This window comes from Hyperolius riggenbachi, chromosome 5 (assembly GCF_040937935.1).
Source record: "Hyperolius riggenbachi isolate aHypRig1 chromosome 5, aHypRig1.pri, whole genome shotgun sequence".
Lineage (NCBI taxonomy): Eukaryota > Metazoa > Chordata > Amphibia > Anura > Hyperoliidae > Hyperolius > Hyperolius riggenbachi.
This window is the reverse complement of record NC_090650.1, coordinates 81,419,297-81,441,546: the sequence shown is the minus strand read 5'-3', so window position 1 is coordinate 81,441,546 and position 22,250 is coordinate 81,419,297. Positions and strand designations below refer to the sequence as shown.

At 45.1% G+C, this 22,250-nt stretch overlaps 1 protein-coding gene across 2 annotated transcripts in view; it reads right to left on the bottom strand.

Annotated features, from left to right (window-relative positions):
* Positions 1–22,250, bottom strand: part of XYLB (xylulokinase) — a 351,409-nt gene that overhangs the window by 151,676 nt on the left and 177,483 nt on the right. For both annotated transcript variants that reach the window (XM_068235920.1, XM_068235921.1), the window contains 2 exons: positions 5,816–5,931; positions 4,048–4,163 (listed from right to left, as the gene is read on the bottom strand). In XM_068235920.1, coding sequence (XP_068092021.1) covers positions 4,048–4,163; positions 5,816–5,931 — 232 coding nt within the window. The remainder of the gene's footprint in view (positions 1–4,047; positions 4,164–5,815; positions 5,932–22,250) is intronic.

Below are 22,250 nucleotides of genomic sequence, written 5' to 3'. Positions count from 1 at the left end.
AAATATAACTTAGTTGGAGTGCCCAGGTTGAAACAGGAGTCGCTTGGAGATCAGGATTGGTCAGGAACCTGGCACATTCAGAGAAAAACTCATTTTCTGTTTCAGAGCTAAGTTCTTCAAATTTCTTAAAGGAACAGGAACCATAACTAACAGTGTCATACTTTCTGGGAATCCCCCCCACAATGGGGATTGGTAAGAGGGTTTTCATAATGTAACGCTTGGTGGTGTATTCTCCACAGTCAGCATGCAACGCATGAGCTGGCGTGGAGGAGGTACACACACTAGCACAAGGAAACAGGCTATCCCTAGTATAGTGGAGGGGAGGACTGACTCCAATAGGAGATTGTGGCGCACAGAGCCGGTGCAGATCTGACAGCCACAAACAATGCTTTCGTTATAACGTCTCAGCGCAAAGTAGCGCTGAGCGCACAAACCAGAACTGAGGAGATCAGGACAGGTAGACAGAATGAACGCTTGCTAGCTAGCGGCTACTTAGCGACAGCAAGCGTCCAAAACCAGACAGACTGGAATGAGGCAGCCAATGCGCTGCGGCGATGGCGTGCCTCACAAAGACAGGACAGGACAGTCAGGAAACAGCAGGATTAAGATAGATGAACGTAACACAGATAAATATACAATAAGTATGTTTTCCTAGCATATTACAATTACAGCTATCAATGAAACTATTTGTAACGTCTGACTAACATATGTATATATCGGCAATGAACCGATATATGACATAAGCAGGAACGCTGACTAGGAATGGAGTAATACAGGGAACAGGACTCAGAAGGATTCGCTATCTCTTCGCAGAGATGAACGCAATCCACAAACGGTAACAGAACAGGATTCAGAAGGATTCGTTATCTCTTCGCAGAGATGAACGCAATCCACAAACAGTAACAGAACAGGATTCAGAAGGATTCGTTATCTCTTCGCAGAGATGAACGCAATCCACAAACAGAACCAGGAGCAGGGTAACTACCTCAGCACGGGTGGTCACGGTACGCGCAACCTACCAAAACATGCTGGAAAGCTGACTAACTGCACACAGGATATAAACAGTTCGTGTACGTATACATCAGCGACACTGATGTATCAACGTAACACAAATACAAGGAAAATAATAAACGTGCTGGTATGCATATATATTGGCAATGAACCAATATATGATGCAAAGACCAGCAAAGTATCTTTATAACAAGAAACACGATCGGGGGCTAAAGCGACAGCAAGACTGGCTTACACTGAAGCTATGAAAACCCCAGGAAACCCTGCAGGAAGCAGATCTTTATACTGAGGTCATCCAATGGGAGCAGACATGCAGATTCCCACACAGGTGAATGATAATCAGTCACAAGCTGACAGCAGGAAAAGGCAGACAAAGCTATGCAGCTTGCATGGAAATAGATCAGAACTGCCTGAGCTGCAGCACTACTGCTTCCAGCAATACCTGCTGCAGCAGCGATCATTACAAATGGCTTCTGAGAGCAGGAAAGAGATAAAATGCATCAATAATTCATAGATTTGAGCTCTGGCATACTTCAATGAAGGCATCATTGAGCAGAGACAATGAAACAGTAAAAACTTAAAAACTAGATTTACATATAAAATAAAACTGTAGGAGATCTAAAAAAAAGTAATTTTAGGATAGATAAAATTGTTTTTCTCATCAGTTTATTTTCACCTCTGATGTCTTTTAAGTAATTGAAGTAACTTCTTCACATGCAAATTCGGACTTGAAATCAATAGGCGGCCGTCCGATTCGCATACAGGGAGGAAAAAATTGGATGGTATGCTGCTACATGCTAAGAACAGTGTAATATTGAAGCAGAGTTATATGCAATGGATCTGGTATAAGATTTCACACACTACAAATGTTTTGTTTATGTTGCACATAAGATATATTTCCACTGCTTCCTGCAGAGAGCTCTCAGAGACAGGCAGCTGCAGTTGCTAAGAGCTTTCTCTCACACACAAGGTTAACAGATGGAGTTTGAGGGAATCCCCCCTCCTCTCAAGGTTCACTGGCCCATCAGAATCAGGCTAATCAGCATCAGGGAAGTGTGAAAGGAATATGATAACAGTCAGGGCCGGGCCGAGGCATAGGCTGGAGAGGCTCTAGCCTATGGGCGCAGTGTAGGAGGGGGTGCAGAATTCATTCAGCTGTCATTCCTAATTGTGTTTGAAGCAGAAAGAAATAAGAAAAGGAGATACATAGCAGTGACTGCAAGCCATATAACTAGATATTAAGGTGTTGGGGAGGTTGTGGGCCCTGTGGCGCCTCTTAGTCTAATAGCAATCAGTGTGTGACAGCTGGGGTGGCAGGGATGGAGGAGCACACTTTGGTGTCTCAGCCTTGGGTGCTGGAGGACCTTGTCCCGGCTCTGATAACAGTAAACAAACAGTTTAGCAGTCAAATGTATACATCCATACTTAAAGCAGTAGGATCAGCCATACTATGCCAGGGAAAAAAACACATATATAAGTAGATAAATACTTGATCTACTTACATAACACATGTATTATACTGTCCAGGTTTTGATTTCATTGAATGTTATATAGTAAATGACGAGAATTATGTTAGTGGTGGGGGCCATGTCTTTTGCCTACAGTTAAGGCTAACTCGTGATGTCATTTCTGCCTTTACTTTTTTTCTTGTCTCCTCCAATCGCTGAGTCGCCTCAGCTTTGCTTGTAAATACAAGTGATTAGGGGATTAGGTTTCAGATAGCAGTTGGCAGGGAAATAAAGGAAAGAGGAGGAATACATTATAGATAAAAGGAACCCCCAGCATGCAAATCTTTGGCACCGACTACTAAAGGGACAGTGCTCCTTAAGTATGTGATAACTCCAAATCATAACAGCAGAAAAAGTTTTGAAAGTTTTGAATGCAGGATTAGCATCTTTATCACTTAATACACTCAGACCAGTTGCTGTTGAAATTTGATTTTTATGGTGACGATACCGCTTTAAACAGCACTTCCCAAACAATTCCTATCTTAATTTAAAAAAAAAAAGATGTTAATCTATAGTGTTCCTGTAAAGCAAATCCGAGATGCAAAACTATAGCAAGTAACTTGTCTATATATCTTATCTAAAGTTTAGATGGTTTACACAGTAAATCTAACTGCAAACAGCTTCAACAGTATAATTATGTCTTCCTGTGATACAATGAGAGCAGCCATATTCTGCTTGTCATCATTACACAAGCAAGCTGCTCTGCATCTCCTCCCCTCAGCCTGTGAAAACTCCACTCCCCTCTCCTCCTCTCTCCTCTTCTCTCCGCCCCCTTGCCTCTGAAATCCCGTGCATGCTTCAGTAAAAGCCTCCTTCTCCCCAGCTTAGCTTCCATGAGCATTTGCAGCATGGGACTCATGCTGCAAATGCCTAGGCATTTGAGGAACTGGGGGGAGGGCGTGGATACATTCATTTACATGCAATTAGGTAATAAATAAAATAAAAAACGCATTTGAGGGGAAGAATGCCAAATAAACTGTATTCAAAGGGCAGAAAAATGAAGGCAGCAAAAGTTTGTCTCGGATCGACTTTAACGGAGCTCTCCAATACCATGGCAGATTTGCTACAGGATTACAGACAGTTTATTAATAAACGCAAAATATAAGTATTTAATAAAATAAATAAACTTTTTGTATTATTTGTACTGCTCTCTATCCACTCAGTATATGCTCCATGTTCTTTCATCATTTCTAAAAAAAATTCTATTTATTTGTTCCTTTTTCTTTAAATCTTTTTCAATTCTTTTGGTTTGTCTCCCTCTTTGTTCTTTTGTTATGGTTACTGTGACCCACCGCCCTTCATTTATCCGCCCTCACCGCATTCTATCACCATAAGCATCAGCGTTACGGGAACCATTTCAATTATGTAGGTGATAGGCATAGTCAGGCACCATAAGGACATAGCTACTATTACAAATTACTATTTTTTTATATTCCATTCAGGTTCACATCAGTGCCTTTTCTGTGCACTGTTTCAGTTCAGCTTATATTTTGAGCCATGCTGCGAGCACCGATATTTATATTCCTACCTAGGCAGCCATTGTTTCCAGGGGGAGTCTGCCTCAACACTTCAGAAAACTCTTCCCAAGAGCCGGATGAAGACTCGTCTCTTATCTTCTCTCTCATGAGAGAGCCGTTTTTAAAGCTAAGAGGCAAAGAAAGACCATTAAGAAGGCATAAACGTGGTTTGTCACACAAGTTTCATCCTTGTAATGAAATGTTGACCTCTCTGTGCCTTCAAGAGAAACCAGTTTCCAAAACTGCAGCTGTCTCTGGAGACCAATAACACAGCAGCAGCAGCCACTGCGAATGGCAAATGATTGGATTGCGCCACATGATCCACTGAAAACAGGACGATCATCTCAGGATTAGAAATTCCTTTCTGACGGGATTTACAGTCTTGTTTGATAGTCATTGTAAATCATATTTATTGGCTTAGTCACATTTCAAGTTCATTCCAAGCTAAACGAAAACTGGAAAAGTAGTGAGACTCGTCTGTTATGAACTAGAGGTTTATAGGACAATGCACATTCTTGCAGGGAATTAATTAACTTTTTAAGGTTTTAAAGGCTTTTTAAGAACGATCAAGGTTCACAGTGTTAGTAAGGGTCAGTTGATCAAAGCATTACTGACACTTTCTCTTCTTAACCACATCTAACCAGCAGGGGGACTGTTCTGAATAATAAGAAACTTCTTGAATCCTACTTAATAGTTGCATTTTAGAGTGAATTTCTAGAGCTGCACTACAGTTAAGAAAAGTGAAAATCCATCCCTAAACTGTCGCAGATTAAGAAGTGTTTAATAGCAGTTCTACAAATTGTGCAGCAGTGCAGACTAGGCATGATTTGGTATAAAACCCAGTTTTATACCAAGTGCTGAGGATTTAAGTCAAAACATCTGCTGATACCTCATATTGGATGTGGTAACCTGAGCTGCTGTTGATCTCTGTCATGTTTGAACTAAGATTGGATTAGCGCCTGTATTTCTTTTATATACTGTTGTTTGTCCCGGTTATTACAACATTTAAAAGTTTGTCCCTAGTATAATGTATGGTGACAATATTTTATTTGGAAATAAAGGTGTATTTTTTTTGTTTTGTGTCCATCACTAATTACAAGCCCACATTTGCAAAAATAACAGTAATATACTTTCATGACATACATATTACAAAAAAGTTCAGTCCCTAAGGTAACAATTTATGTATTTATTTATTTAAATGTCTTTTTTTATATGTGCAAATGCTTTATTTTGGTCACTATGGCAGACGGGGAGATGGTTAATTTTAATGGTATATGTAAGCATTTTTATTTAAAAAATGTATGCAGGTGTATTTTTACTATTTGGCCACAAGATGTCTCCCTACTTAATCGTCATGTACAGGAAGTAACATGAGTATGTGTTACTTTTGTTTTATCAATGGCCATGGCATCTCATTGATGTTGGTGGTCATTGATCACAGATACTTAGATCGGTGAAAAGGGAACTATGTTCCCATTCACTGATCTGTGCACTAATGGTCGGTGACGAGAATAGGCGATAGACAAATACATCCCTGGGACTTCAGATGAAGTCCTGCAGGACTTAGATATACTGCACAAGATACGGTAACTAGCTAAAAGGAATTTTATTGACAGGTAGTGAAAATATCCCCTAGATGAAAACTAAGGAGAAAAAGTGAATTGCATTTAGACCAATGAATCAAACAATAATATATTGAAAACAAAAAATATTAGAGACAGTAAGCAAGGATTTTTACATTGAGATGAGCAAAGAAAATGGCTAATTTCTGTAACTCACCATAGTAAAGCCATATAGTCCTGAGACTGTACTGGGTTGCAGAATATGTGCCCTTCCAGAGCAGGGGTGGGTTCTTGAATCCAAAGAAACAGGGTGTCACTTGTGCCAAGGCTAACCTGTGTCAGGATTAAAATCAGATTCGGTAAAATGAAAATACACAAAATAACGTAAAAAAAAAATAGTTCTCTAATTTCTCCAAATAGGCCTCTCCACAATGTTGGCATTGTAACCTAGATACAGGAACCCTTACTTATATGCTCTGGGAATGCTCCTCTGCCCAAGTGGTATGGAAGGAAGCTGAATATCCCCTTCAAATCACTGTACATTTCCAATTTTCCCTATCCCCTGCTCTAACCCTATTGATGGTTGACTTAAATAAACTAAACCATCATTTCCAGACTCCAACCCATTATCTGCCACATTTTGCTAGCAGCTCTGTACTTAATTACGGCTTCCTGGAAGTCCTCCATGACAACTGCTGGTACACACTTGATATAAATTATAAGAGGCAATCTCCAAATAGAATACAATATTAGATCATGCAATTTGACCAACCCTCTCTCCTACTGAATCCCACAAAACTGGTCAGTAGTACTAGTTATTCACTAAAAATGTAGTCTTCAAGTCATATGTTATAATAATACTCTATTATTAATGTCGGATAATTTCTGAGGCTATTTTTTGTTTCTTATTGTATATTTTAATGTCCCTGTTGTTGTTGATTCTTGTTGTGGGAAAGAGCAGATCTATTCTCATTCAGCCCTGCGTGGTCTTGCCAAATTAATGAGAATTGATCTAGCCAATCTCGCTAAATTGTTTTCCTTTTCTTATAAGTTTTATATCTAGAATTTCTAGAATCTATAATTTCAATTGACTTGATTACTCCATCATACTTGTTCTATTTTTGCAAACTACATGAAGGTTCTTTACTGTCCTGTATAATTGGTCTCATTTATTTTTGTATCTTCTACATATACAGTATAAGAACCTGTTTACTATATTTGCTATACAAAGTGTTATAATCTTTGAAAATTTCAATAAAAACTATTGATTAAAAAATAATAATCACAATCACACTGGAAAAAAGTAAGTGGCAGGGGTGTAGTGAAAATGGAATGGAAAGGATTAAATATTAGAATTGGGAAGGAGGTTTAATGTTAAAGTGTAACTGTCGCGCATAAAATCAAAAATCAATTAATTTTTAATTGGTAAACAGGTAATAGGGATGGTAACTAGGTAATCAAAAAGTTAAAATCACTATTACTTTTCTTGTTGATAAATGATAATCCCCAGTTTACCTAACTCTTATTTGGTACACACAAAGGAAGTTGCAGGGCATGCTGGGTTGTCCTTTTTTGCTGCTCTACTTCCCCTCAGACTTAACTAATGCAGCCTGATTGGCTAAAGCCCCTTTCCCTCCTGTTTTCCCCTCCCACACCTCTGTTCCTCTCTTATTGGCCAATATTTCTCATGCTGAGACAATGCACTTTCTATAGCGAAGGGCAGGCAAATCAGGCACAGGAAAGTAAGGGAGGAAATTACATCAGGATTGGCTTCAAAATAGCCACAGTATTATGTAATATGGGAAATGCTAAGAAGGATTTTCTATTTTTTTACTGTAGAAGAATAACTAAAATCAAAATGTGGACAGTGCAATACATATGTTATGTAAGTAGAGCAAGTATTTAAGTACTTATATATGTATCTTTAAAGAGGAACTGTTGCAAAAAGAGGAAAGAAATTAATCCATACATTGCAAATTGAGAAGTTAAAAAATAGAAAAGAGATCAAGAAATTATTGATATTCGCCATGTAATTTGTTCATATTGTTTAATCCACAACCAGCCTGCACATAATCATCTTTACTACTGGCAGACATGAAAAAAAAACAAGCACCAACTGACATTATTTGATACCACATCCCCTAACAATGTGATAGGCTAAAAGGTTGTTGTTGTATTTTTAGATATACATATGCACAAAGGAAGCTATTGGATATTTGGCAGTTTGGAACAGGTGTTATTTCCCACAATGCAATAAGGCTCACAAACAGGAAACTGTCAGAACCTAGGTCCTGACATCACTCTGTGGGAGGGGTTTTACCACAACATCAGCCATACAGACACCCCCACCCCATCCACGGTGATCTATTCTAGAAAAGGTCAAGATTACTCATGGGAAAGGGGGTATCAGCTACTGATTGGGATGAAGTTCAGTCCTTGGTTACAGTTCCTCTTTAAGTTATGGTGAGGAAATAGTTATTACATTAGGATTGGAATTGTGCACAGGGTATAACAAATTGTCAGATTTTGCTGTTATTCACTGCACTGCTTAGCACTGACAGCTCCTGTACCAGAAAAAGCAGGGCCAAGTGGTGCTGAGATTACATACAGTATACTGCAGTGAATGCCATGCCTATAGCTACTCTCCTGGATACACACCAGTGGAGTTGACATAATTCTGCTTACTCAGAAATTATAGGGATGTAAACGGGACAAAAAACATAACCCTATAAACTGAGAGAAAGCTCAGAAATGTACATAACAGGTTCAAACACATACCATATAAAGATAGAAAAGCACTGAGCACTGGCATAGTGCATTATCTGACATTTACTTCAGATTAAACCTAGACTAACAGCACTTTCAGAATGATCAAAGCGAGCATTTCAAAGGTTATTTTCCTTCAGAAAATCTTGCAAAGGTAAACCACTGCCTGTGGCCAACAAGTATCACAATATCCCATGATCCACCCTCAGGGATTTCTGGGGCTTGGACAATCCAGCTAGCCTCTTCTTACAAATAGCTACATGCCAAGCTTACGAATTTCAAGGGGAATTTTAAATACTGTAGATCTGCTTAGTACAAAAAAAAATGTAATAAAATAAATATTTTTTTTTTCAATAGAAAGATATGAGACATTGGGGTCGATTCATAAACATTACCACATTCGGTAATGCAGAAAACAGCTGACTTTACCAAGCACTTAGGAAAATGTCAATTGATAAAAGCTGTTACCGCATGAAAAGCTGAAATTACCAACCAGTGAGGTAAAGTACCGACTTGTGCAGTAATTACCTCAACACATGTCAGTAAATGTCAATTCATAAAGCCGACAACAAGCGGTAAGGCAACGAAGAAATACCGTCTGCTTTGAAATAGTGAAAAGAGTGCGGAGACTATGCTGGGAGCCGTGACGCAGAGGCAGCTGGGACTGACAGGACCAGGGAGCCAATAGATACAGCCCCTGTCTTCTGCAAGTCTGAATGAATCTGATAGGACCCACAAGCCTTCACCGGCAGGACAAGCTTTTCAACCCCCAGGCAGCAGCAGAGCGAGATTGGAACAAAACAGGCACCCCCTGAATACCTTAGGCTGTGTGTCTGTTTAACCTCTTGGGTACCTGTTTGAAAATATGTAGGAGCTAGTGGGGAAAAATCTCCTAAGCGTGGCATGTGTAAAGTTTATTGGAGGTTAATCTAAGCTGTGGTAATTAAATAGAATGTTAAGAAAGACTAATTGACAGATTCAGAGCAAGCAGAGGCAGAATAACAAAACATGTACATCTAAAGGGATGTTGGATGCCTCGTAATGCCCTCACTGCATGGAACAGCTTGTAACAGAGACACTCCACTCTCTTCTGCCATTAAGAAGGTTTTTTCTGTCAATGGGCTTCAGTAATTTAACGCACTTCTACCTGTGTGCGGTAGAACATCCAGTGAGTTGGGCTTTAAAGAGGAACTGTAAGGTGGCAATTAACTCCCCACCAATGTAAAGCTGATGGCAGGTTTGTCAGGTAAAACCCAGTTCTCACAGGGGAAAAAGTCCTGCAGCCAATGGAAATCCTGCAGAAAAGGTGAAACCCCTACCTCTCTGTAGGCTAAAGTAAAATTTGGCCTACTGATGCACAGCTTTGTGGGTAATGGTGTCACATGCAACTCATTCCTGATTTGCATATGCTGCTATTAAATTCTTGATATCCCAGTACTAATAGCTCCTACACACTCCAAATTTTGTGGGTATGGAACTACCTCTGTGCCAAAATGCAGCCCAAAAGCCCCGCTGGTTCCTGAGATAGGGTATATCAAAGGTATCATCTGAACTAGTAGGGCTGGAGGGCTGCAATTTTACAATAACAATAATATTTTTATAGCGCTTTTCTCCCTGGATACTCAAAGCGCTGTGACCCTGCATTATGCAGTCTCAAAGGCTAGGGAAAAGAGGTGAGTTTTTAGCCTTTTTTTAAAAGCTGTCCAGAGAAGGAGCCTTTCGTACTGATTATGGAAGTGAGTTCCATTGAGTAGGGGCTGCATAGGAAAAGGCCCGAGCACCAAATGTTAAGTGTATCCTGGGAATAACCAGCTTTATCTTGTTGGCAGAGCGGAGGGTGCGTGGAGGGGCATAAAGTTCCAATAGATCCACTATGTATTTGGGTCCCATGTGGTGTAGAGTCTTGAATGTCAGCAGGCAGATGTTAAAATTGATTCTCCATTTTACTAGCAACCAGTGAAGAGTTTGCAGTACTGGGGTGATGTGTGAGCTGCGGGGGGCATTGGCTAGGAGTCTGGCTGCAGCATTCTGTACTAGTTGTAAGGGGCACAGAACCTTATCTTTAGATCCGATGAACAGGGCGTTACAGTAGTCTAGGCGGGAGGATACAAATGCATGAACCAGGGCAGGTAGGTCTTCAGCTGGGATAAGGTGTTTGATTCTCGCTATATTTCTTAGATGGAAGAAGGAAGACTTGACGACAGCTGATACCTGCTGTCTGAGTTTTAGATTTCCATCCAGGATCACCCCAAGGTTTTGCACAGAGTCTTTATACTGTACGGTATCTCCCCCAATTGCTAGTTTGAGGTGGTGAGCGTTTTGAACTTTATCCATCATGTGTGGACCACCTACCGCCAACACCTGTTTTGTCAGAGTTCAGCCTCAACCAGCTGGTGTTCATCCAATTTTGTAAATCCACTAGACACGAATTTATGGATGCTGATGTTCTTGGGTGTCAGGCTTGAAGGACAGATACAGTTGTGTGTCATCTGCATAACAATGGTATCCTAGGCCATAGTTCTGTATTATTTTGCCCAGTGGGAGCATGTGGACTGCAAAGAGTAATGGTGATAGTACAGAACCCTGTGGAACTCCATAGGCAAGTGGCACTGGATTAGAGTAGTGTGTGCCCAGACATACTTGCTGTGTCCTGCCAGATAGGAAGGTCTGAAACCAGCTAAGAACAGTACCCCTTAGGCCACAGTAATTCTTCAGTCACTGGATTAGTATTTCATGATCCACAGTATCAAATCTTGCAGACAAGTCAAGAAGAATCAGAATTGAGCAATCTCCCTTGTCCCTTGCAGTAAGTAAATCATTCATTACTCGGACTAATGCTGTTTCAGTGCTGTGCCTTTTTTTGAATCCTGACTGAAAAGTATCAAAAATGTTGTTATCTGTAAGCCTGGCTTCTAGCTGGTTGGCGACTGCTATCTCGATAAATTTTGATAGGAATGGTAAGTTCGCCAAAGGTCTGTAGTTGGTCACAGATTCAGGATCTAGTGATGTTTTCTTCAAGAGGGATTTTATGATTGCTTTCTTTAGTTCTTCCGGGAAAAGTCCACTTTGCAAGGAGCACTGAGTTATTTTGTGAAGTGCTGGCCTGATCAGCTCTGGGCACTGCATTAAGGATCCAGTTGGGCCAGGATCCAGGTCGCAGGTAGTGGGGCGGAGACTTTGAATGAGAATTCCAAAATCTTCTTAACTCAGAGGGCCATATTCTACTGCTGAACTCGCCAGCGCTAAGCACTGGCGAGTTCTTAACTTAGACGATGGGGGCATCGCCTAATCTAATTAAACTTTAGACCACCCCCAGGCAGAAAAGAACTCGCTTGGGCGATATAATCGCCCAGCGAGTTCTTAACACGGTATCCAATTACCCTGTTCATGCCTCCGGGAAGCGATGCTTCCCGGCAGACATGAGCGTTAGCTTAGACCTGCAAAAAGCAGGTCTAAACTAGCTAACGCACGTCGTCGCCGCTGCATCTGGGGATCTCCTTTAATAAGGAGACCCCCAGAGCTCCCCGTCGGGTCGCCGCACAGTTTAGAAGCCCCCACGCAGCTCTGCAAAGGCTCCCGTCATTAGAAATACCTCCGGCGATCACCCGACGCCTCTCGCCGCAAAATCCGTCACGTAATTACAGTGTATCTAACACTGTAATTACTGTCTGCATAGGAGCCCGGGCAAAGCATCTTTGAATCTGCAGCCGGGCTCCCCATTGGTCCGCTGTCTGAGCCAATAAAATAAGACAGCGGACCAATGGGGAGCCCGGCTGCAGATTCAAAGATGCTTTGCCCGGGCTCCTATGCGGACAGTAATTACAGTGTTAGATACACTGTAATTACGTGACGGATTTTGCGGCGAGAGGCGTCGGGTGATCGGCGGAGGTATTTCTAATGACGGGAGGCTTTGCAGAGCTGCGTGGGGGCTTCTAAACTGTGCGGCGACCCGACGGGGAGCTCTGGGGGTCTCCTTATTAAAGAAGACCCCCAGATGCAGCAGCGGAAGATGGTGGCGATGTTCGGCGGGTTAGTGCGCATGTGTGGGGAGTGAGGCCGTGGTGCTGATGGACAGCACCACAGCGTAAACTTCACTCCCCATCGCTCGGTAAAAGGGAGCGTCGCTCAGGCTTTCGCCTGAGTAATGCTCCCTAACGATCGGCCATCGTGCGAAGGATATGGGCAATAGGATTTGCCGGTAATCCTCGCGCGATGGCAAGGTGATAAGTAGCTTGCATCTGCAAGCTACTTATCACCTTGAATAGGATATGGCCCAGAGTGTCAAAGACTTGCCATGGTGGCACGGTAGTAGGCATATGCAAAGTCCAGTGGTCAATTGATGTTGTTGGTGTAATGCTGGCACGCAGTGGTGCTCACCGCCAGGTCGTGATCACGCTTACGCGTGGATTCACGACCATTTTGACGCATTCCGCCTCGGACACGAAAATCCGTGAATAGATTTTCAACCACGAAAATCTGCTTCGGCTACGCGTGAATGCGGACAGAAATCCGCATTCACGCTCGTGAAACCCGGCGCTGAAGTCGTGGTTTGCGGAAATGCATCAAACTATGCGGAAGTGACACATTGCAGGCCAATCAGAGTGCCCCAGCTAGGCCCTAGCAACCAATCACAGGAGGGGAGCTATGCCCTCCCCTCCTGAATATAAAGCGGCGGCCATGATGGAAAAGCTCTGTCCTTGCTATACTGTGGTGCTGAGAGGATTATCTCCGGTCCATTGTTCTTTGAGCAAGTGCATTTATTGTGTTAAAAACAAAGCGTTTTTTTTTTTGCTAACACTGCTCTTATACTGTACACAGTTAGCTAGTCAGTGAGTGATTGCTGTAGTTAGTTGTAGTCAGTGTAGTGTAGTGGGAGTGTGGGAGTCTAGTGATTATTTAACTGTGTGTAGTGCTGTGCAGGCAGGTTCAGTGCTGCAGTGTAGTGGGAGTGGGGATTATCTGTGTGTAGAGTGCAGGCAGGCAGGTTAGTGCAGCTGCAGTGTTCACTTGTATATTCCAGTGACAGTTATACACTTGTACTATTTGCAGGCAGCCAGTCACACCGCCGGCGCCGCCACTCTCTGCCAGTGCTGTTCATTCATTCTGTCAGTGACCTTGTGCCGTGCCCAGTGCCCACTGCTCGCTCGCTCGCTGGCATATGAGCATCTCATTACACAGTGTGACATCCTTGTGTGCCCACTGCATCCTTCAGTGACCTAGTTGTATATCCAGTGCCCACTGCTGTGCCCACTGCATCCTTCAGTGACCTTGTACTGTGGCCACTGCATCCTTCAGTGACCTAGTTGTATATCCAGTGGCCACTGCTGTGCCCACTGCATCCTTCAGTGACCTTGTACTGTGCCCACTGCATCCTTCAGTGATCTTGTACTGTGGCCACTGCATCCTTCAGTGACCTAGTTGTATATCCAGTGCCCACTGCTGTGCCCAGTGCATCCTTCAGTGACCTTGTACTGTGGCCACTGCATCCTTCAGTGACCTAGTTGTATATCCAGTGCCCACTGCTGTGCCCACTGCATCCTTCAGTGACCTTGTACTGTGGCCACTGCATCCTTCAGTGACCTTGTACTGTGCCCACTGCATCCTTCAGTGACCTAGTTGTATATCCAGTGCCCACTGCTGTGCCCAGTGCATCCTTCAGTGACCTTGTACTGTGCCCACTGCATCCTTCAGTGACCTTGTACTGTGCCCACTGCATCCTTCAGTGACCTAGTTGTATATCCAGTGCCCACTGCTGTGCCCACTGCATCCTTCAGTGACCTTGTACTGTGCCCACTGCATCCTTCAGTGACCTTGTACTGTGCCCACTGCATCCAGTGATTCATTACTAGCAACATGTCTGGCAGGGTTTCGCGGGGTGAGAGGAAAGGGAGTTTAATTTCCTCAGCCACTTCTGGGACTGCTCCACGTCCAGGGAGAGGACGCCCAGCTGTACGTGGTCGTGATGCAGCAGAAAGGGGGGCAGCAAAGCCTGGGCCGAGTCAGCGGACGCCATTGTCCAAATATTTTAAAGTTTCTGGTCCCCGTGTGGTGGTTGAGCAAATGGAACCTGACGTACTCATGGACATCATGACTTCCTCCCAGACCTCTACTGTGAGCACCACTCCAAGCAGTAGCAGCAGCAGCCAACATCCCACGCTTGTTGTGACATCCACCCCAGCACCCACTGGTCAGCAGCCCTCCCAGGATGACAGCGTTCTGTCCCTCAGTCCGGCTTCTGGGAACCTGCTGATGCAAGAAGCTCAGGACTTACTGGGGACTGATGTGGCAGAGATTGAGATCGGGCCACAATCACAAGCGTTGTTGAGTTCTGGTGATGAAGAAGAGGGGTCTGTGTCTGGGGATGTAGGGACAGAAGAGGAGGCGGGGGAGTCAGAGGAAGAGCTGGATTATGATGATGCTGCTGATGATGACGACGTTGTGGACCCTAACTATGTGCAGCCTGCTGAGTCCTTGGAAGAATGGTCAGAGGCAGAGCAGGATGACGAGTCACCTCGGCCTAGGCAAGGATATCGCCATATGTCAGGCAGGGGCAGGGGCATCGGCAGCAGTGGGCGTGGAGGAAGTAAACAGGACACTGCTTCAGCCGGCACCACCACCATGCAACCCCCGGCAACTACTACCACACATTGCTCCTCTGCACCCTCTGCTAGTGGGGGCCGCAGTAAATTAAAGTCACCAGTGTGGGATTGCTTTGAGGAATGTACTGATGACAAAAGGTATGCGGTGTGCAGGTTATGCAGCAAAAGATTGAGCCGTGGGAAAAGTCTGAGCAAGATGGGTACCTCATACCTCCAGGGCCACCTGAGAAGCCGCCACTGCTGCGAGTATGCGGACTTTAAGAGGAAGCAGGCACTGCTGGCAGGGGTTCCTAAGAGCAGAAGGCCCACCAGCGCAGCAGCATCCTCCCTCACTCAGAGTCGTGAATCCCCCACAGCAGCAGCAGTAGTAGCACGCAAGCGCTCTTCCACCTCGGCTGCTCAGGACACAGACATTGAGGCTGGCAGCAGTGTTCGTCTCTCTCCTCTGTCTCCCCTGCATCCCAGCGTCGTCAGACCCTGCTGAGCGACACCTTTCAGGGTCTGACCAAGCCTCTGCCTCCAAGCCACAGGCGGATCCGCAAACTAAATGGCTTGCTGGCCCGGGCCATGGCATCACAGCTGCTTCCCTACTCCCTGGTGCAGGAGGGGAGCGCCATGCGGACGCTGCTCCAATTTGGCATCCCCGAGTGGCAAGTCCCCAGTCGCCACTATTTCAGCAGGAGCGCGATCCTAGCACTCCACAAGTTTGCGGTGGAAAACGTGGCCCGTTCCCTGGACTACTCTGTGGGCAAGCGGGTCCACATGACCATGGACTCGTGGAGTAGCAGATTTGGGACAGGTCGCTACCTGTCCTTTACGGCCCACTGGGTGACACTGATGGAAGGGAGGGAGGACAAGAGCGCATCAGCCCAGCTAGTGGTGCCACCACGCGGGATCAGGGGGGATGCAGAAGGGTCCTGTCACGACACTCCCTCAGCACCCGGAAAGCAAGCCCGCCTCGGCAGCAGCAGCGCCAAGCCTCGGCACTGCCAAGCCCTTTTAAAATTGGTGACCCTGGGGAAGGAGAGGCTTACGGCCACCAACGTCCTGGCCGCCCTCAGGAAGCAGGAGCGGAGGTGGCTGACCCCCAGAGGCCTGGAAGTGGGGTATGTGGCAGCCGATAACGGGGCCAACCTGGTGGCAGCAGTGCAGCAGGGAAACCTCCAGCACATCCCCTGCTTGGCCCACGTGCTCAATCTTGTGGTGCAGCGCTTCTTGCGCACCTACCAGGGGATGAGCGAGCTGCTGCAGGATGCCCGGGCGGTGGTACGCTTTTTCCGCCTGTCAGCCACTGCCTCTGCACTCTTGTCCACCTTACAGCAGCAGTATGGAAGGCCACAACACCGGCTGATCATCGACATGCCAGTTCGCTGGAATTCGACTCTGGCCATGTTGGAGCGGCTGTGTCAGCACAGGCTGGCTCTTAGGGCCTACATGCTAGACCCAAGTGTCCCCAGCAACCAGCAAGTCCCCATGATTACTGCCACTCAGTGGACACTGATGCAGCAAGTATGCCTGGTGCTGAGTCCCTTCCTGGAGGCAACCAAGATGGTCAGTGAGGAGCGGGCCTCTGTGTGCCAGTGGGTGCCCTTGGTTTGTCTACTGGAGCAGGCAATGGACAATTTAATTGAGCGTGGGGATGAAGCCCTGAGGCAGTTGGAAGAACAGGAGCAGATGGCAGCACAGTCCAGCTCAGAGGAGGGCTCACAGCAGGTAGTGGAAGAGTTGGAGGTCCCTAACCTGAATGAGGAGGAGGAGGAGGAGCAGAGTGCAGCAGGTGTTGTACGTGGATGGCGGTTTGAGGAGGACAACGACATGGCACAGGAAGAGGACAGGCATGCGTTATGGGACAATGGCGAGGACGAGGAAGATCTTGCTGGCAGGGCCCACTTGTTTCCCATGGCTGTGCACATGTTGCGCTGCCTTCGCAGGGACCCCCGGGTGATCCAGATGCATTCAAGGGAGGACATCTGGATTACCTTGATGCTTGATCCCCGTCTGAAGGGGAAGCTGGGAGACTTAATGACGCCATCCACCACCGAGCAACGCACAAGGGAGTTGAAGGAGGCCCTTGTGCGCAGACTACTGGAAGCATTCCCCCAGCCTTCCACCCCCACTGTAACTGCTCTGCCAAGCCAGCAAGAGGTGCCTGCCATTGCCACTAGCAGCACAACAAAAACCAACAGCAGCAGCAGCAACTGGCGCCCCGGAGACCTGAAGAGCCTAAGCAAGAGCCTGTATGCAGTGCAGCAGCCCAGAACAGAGGTGCCCGCCACAGCATCCACCACCAACCAGCACAAGCAACGACTGACCACCATGGTGTCTGACTATATGGGGTCATCCAGCGGGCTCAATGACACCGACAGCCCCATGGACCCCTTGGAGTACTGGGTCAAGAGACTGGACATCTGGAGCGAGCTTTCCCAGTACGCCCTGGAACTCCTATCCTGCCCTCCTTCCAGTGTCCTCTCAGAGAGATGCTTTAGTGCGGCCGGTGGCGTGGTCACAGAGAAGCGCTCTCGGCTCTCCCACGCCTCTGTGGACAAACTCACCTTCCTGAAAATCAACCAGGCTTGGGTGGAAGGTGAGTTCCTGGCCCCTATTGTCGGACACAGGGGGACATGAAGTGGCTGCTGCATGTGCTGTTGTTAACTATGCCTGCCTTTATAAAGACATTTACTACCTGCCTAGTGCCTACCTTGGTTAATTTTTTGGTGTTATGGTACTACTACCAGTAAGTTGCCATGGTCCTCCTTCTGAGCTGCTGAACTGACCGCCCGCTTTGTCCTCCTGACTCAGTCGCTACTACACTCTGCGTTCACACTGCCCGGGTCACCGGGTGCATTTAATTTTTTGGCCAGCACTATGACGCTGTGCTACTACTACTGTGCTGCTGCTGCTGAACTGACCGCCCGCTTTGTCCTCCTGACTCAGTCGCTACTACACTCTGCGTTCACACTGCCCGGGTCGCCAGGTGCATTTAATTTTTGGGCCAGCACTATGACGCTGTGCTACTACTACTGTGCTGCTGAACTGACCGCCCGCTTTGTCCTCCTGACTCAGTCGCTACTACACTCTGCGTTCACACTGCCCGGGTCGCCGGGTGCATTTAATTTTTGGGCCAGCACTATGACGCTGTGCTACTACTACTGTGCTGCTGCTGCTGAACTGACTGCCCGCTTTGTCCTCCTGACTCAGTCGCTACTACACTCTGCGTTCACACTGCCCGGGTCACCGGGTGCATTTAATTTTTTGGCCAGCACTATGATGCTGTGCTACTACTACTGTGCTGCTGCTGCTGAACTGACCGCCCGCTTTGTCCTCCTGACTCAGTCGCTACTACACTCTGCGTTCACACTGCCCGGGTCGCCGGGTGCATTTAATTTTTTGGCCAGCACTATGACGCTGTGCTGCTACTACTACCACCAGTATGTTGCCGTGGTCCTTCTGTGCTGCTGAACTGACCGCCCGCATAGTCCTTCTCCTGACTCAGTCGCTACCACCACTGCACTCCGCGTTCACACTGCCCGTGTCCACTGACAACTCTGCTGCGATGTCATTGCTAATTGCTGCAAAAAAAACAACAACAAAAAATTACAAAAACCTCTCTGGAGCCTTTTTGCCGTCAGCCACTCATCCTCCTCCAGCGGTACCTTCGCCGCCAAGTGCCATTGGAACTCGCCTTCACCTCTTTGACTGCTTAACGCGTATATCCCTTTTTAAAACCACTTATTACCAATTAATAGCCCCATTTAAAGTGTTGATTTCACTTTAAAATCCATTTTCTCTAGAAAAAAAAAATTGGGGGGAATTTTTTATGTTGAAGTTATGTTGCCCCTTATCACCTCGATAATCCATGCTATTTGGGGGACTGTAGCATGTATGGGGGCTTTGTTATTAACGTTAAAAGAAAATCCGCCTCCGGGCATGAATCCACGCGTGATTACGCCATTCACGGAAAAAAATCTGCGTGGTTGCGTGGACGCGACCGCAAATCCGAATGCGGATTTTTTTTTTCAACCACGCGGATTTCCGAATTCGTGGATGAGGCACATCCGAGCATCCCTGCTGGCACGGATGGCAGACACCTTGTTTATGAAGAAGGCAGAGAATTCTTAACACCTTTCCCTGGAGAATGTGGTTGGGGCTTTTAGGCAGGAAGGATTGCAGAGTGATTCCACTGCGTTGAAGAGTTGAGCAGCTCTGTTGTTGGCTGTAGATATTTTGGCACGGAGGTAGTTCTGGGGGCCTCGTCCCTACCCTCAAATGAAGTGTGTAAGAGCTATGAGTGTTGAGATATCGAACCTTTAATATCAGTAGCATAATATAATTATATAGATATAGGAGGATCAGACACAGCATCGGCATAGCAACCAAGTGGAGAGCTGAGAAATAGCAGCAGCAGGACAGGATCAGACATAGCCCTGACGTAGCAGCCTGTTGGAGAACAGAGAAATAGCAGAAAATAACACAGTATGAAAGGCAATCTGTTTCAAACTGAAAATAGTGTCAAAAAGGGCCGTGTCTTCAAAGGGGAATAAAAAAAACCCTCTAACCCTGCGTGCCAGTATTAAACATGATTCCTCCCATGCTGCATGAGGCACTTTTTCCACACAACACTGACAGGGTAAGAGGATTTGTTTTCTGACTTTCTCCTCCTCATAACACACTCAATTTTCTTTTGTTTTGTAAAAAATAAATTCTTCTTACAGTTACTGTTTCAGTAATATAAAACTGTAATGCAAATGTCCTTTTGTGACTGATTCTATTTATTACAAACACATATAAAATGAGGAATTAACTAGTGCTGCGTAATATATGTTGGTGCTTTATAAATAGAATAAATAAACAAATATTTTTAAAAGCCTATGCTGGGCATGAATCAATGCAATATAATGTACACAAACAGAAGTAAAAAAAAAAGTCTATAACGGAAACAAATATGAAATGAGAGCTTTACAATTATTTTATTAGAAAACAGTTATAATCAAACTCTACTTCTCGTCTTCAGTAGAGATGGTGAATAAGGAGCTAATAATTTAGAGTTGATGCAAATTTAATGCTAGTGTTATGCACATTTATGCGTCTTGGAATTGGACCAAATGTAGTAGCTGGTGGTACTGATTGGTTCGAATTCCAAGCTGAAAAAATTAGCATGACATCAGCATCAAATTAGCATCAACTAAGAATGATTAGCATCTCACTAACTAACCACTAACGAAAAAGAAATCTTTTTGGCATCCATGCTTGTGACCATATTTTAAAGGCACTTGTACTGACCTGAAGAAGTGGGCTGAGACCCGTGAAACGCATTGTCCTTTTAATCGTGCTGAATAAATAATTTAATATTTTTACATTAACCCTGTGGTTTGGGTTCTTCCATCTGGAGTGGTAAAGACACCCTCCCTCCACCATATTTTTTTTTTGTTTCATTACATTACCTATCTTTGGGCGCCTCCATGGCCAGTACTACACATTACATCTCCTTTGGAGGTGTTCACCTTCTGGGTGTGGTGTTATCTACAACCAAGAAGGACCAACCAGGAGTGCGACCATCCAGTTCCAGGAGGACCTGGAATACCGAGGTTATTTCCCCATAGGCGATATACGGTGGTTGCAGGGACTAAACCCACCTTTGTGAGTATAAATACTCTTGTACTACAATCTAACATCTAATACCCCACAATACTGCACCATTTGGCTCCTGGTCTCTCCTTGTCATACAGGTGACCATGGTCTCCCCACAGTTACCACCTTTTCTACACTAACCAGGAGGGATGATCAACAAGATGCAAATTGTTCTAAAATTATGCAAATTTGTATGCAAATGTGTGCAGTTTGCAAAGGAACCAATCAATTTAAACCCAGGTTTAAATTGATTTGTCCATTTTCAAGCTGCATACATTTGCATACAAATTTGCATAAATGTGCATCAACTCGGAACAATTTGCATACCTGTGAGCATCCCTACTAACCAGGTCTAGTTTCCAGTTTATTCTTCTTCTTGCGCGGTATAAGAGGCCTGGTAGCTGCAGGAGACTGGGCTCCTCATTGAGGATTATCAAGACTAGATCAGACTAGAGGTGATCAATGACAAGGGTTGATCAATGAGATGCAAATTCTTCTGAAATTATGCATAAACATTTGCATCTCATTAATCATCCCTATCAATGACATGCAAGTATCCTTACTAGCATGCAAATTTCATGCAGCTTCATACTGCTCCAATCAAAATCAAGAGGAGGTTAATTTGATTGGTCCAATGCTAAGCTACATACCATTTGCGTGACATGTGCATGCACACCACAACTATTTGCATCTAATTGACCATGTGTAATCATAAAACAGTCTCATTAGGTGTAGGTAAGTTTTGTGACAGGAAATTTGGGCGCCAGAGGCGCCATGGAAGTCTGGGTGCCCTGTAGCCATCCATGTTATTATTGGCAACTGAGGTAAATCTGGGTGCTCGTGGCTGACCCCTCAATTATTGATAATAGCATGGGCACCTAAACTTTCCTGGCGCCCAATATTTTCCATCTACAGCAGCCAAGGTGGCAGAGATATCAGTAGGTTTGCTGCAGGAGGAGTGTTTAGGGTTAGGCATTGTGGAAGGGTAGGTAAGGCATCAGTGGGAGGTTGATTAGGGTGAGGCATCAGTGGGGGGATCGATTAGGGTTAGGCATCAGTGGGGGGATCAGTTAGGGGGAGGCATCAATGGGTGAATTTGGTAAGGGTTAGGCATTGGTGGGGGGATTAGTTATGTTTAGGCATCAGTGGGGGGTCGGTTTAGTTCCAGGAATTGGTGGGGGGCAGTTAGGATTATTCATCAGTGGGGGAGGTCATTTAGGGTTAGGCATCAGTGGGTGGAGTTGATTAGGGTTAGGCATCAGTGGGGGGTCGGCTACGGTTAGGAACTGGTGGGGGGTCAGTTAGGGTTAGGTATTGGTAGAGGAAAGGCATGTGTGAGAATAGGGTTAGGTTTAGCGATAGTAAAATTTCAGTAAAATTTACCGATATTTTACTATCAGAATTACGGTACCACTGCACAACAGCAGTATATTGGTAATTTTACTGATATTCTACTAGCGGCTATTTCCGCTGCCCAAATCTCCCCAGCACCCATTATACATGTACGCAGTAAGTATACACCCTTCTGTTTTTTAACCACTTCTTTTCTTTTGTATTTGTTTTTCCACGGATATAAATATAGATTTAATAATGTGTTAATAATGAATTACATTAAAAGGAACATATCATTTCTGCCCATAAATTTGCAAGTTCAAGTTT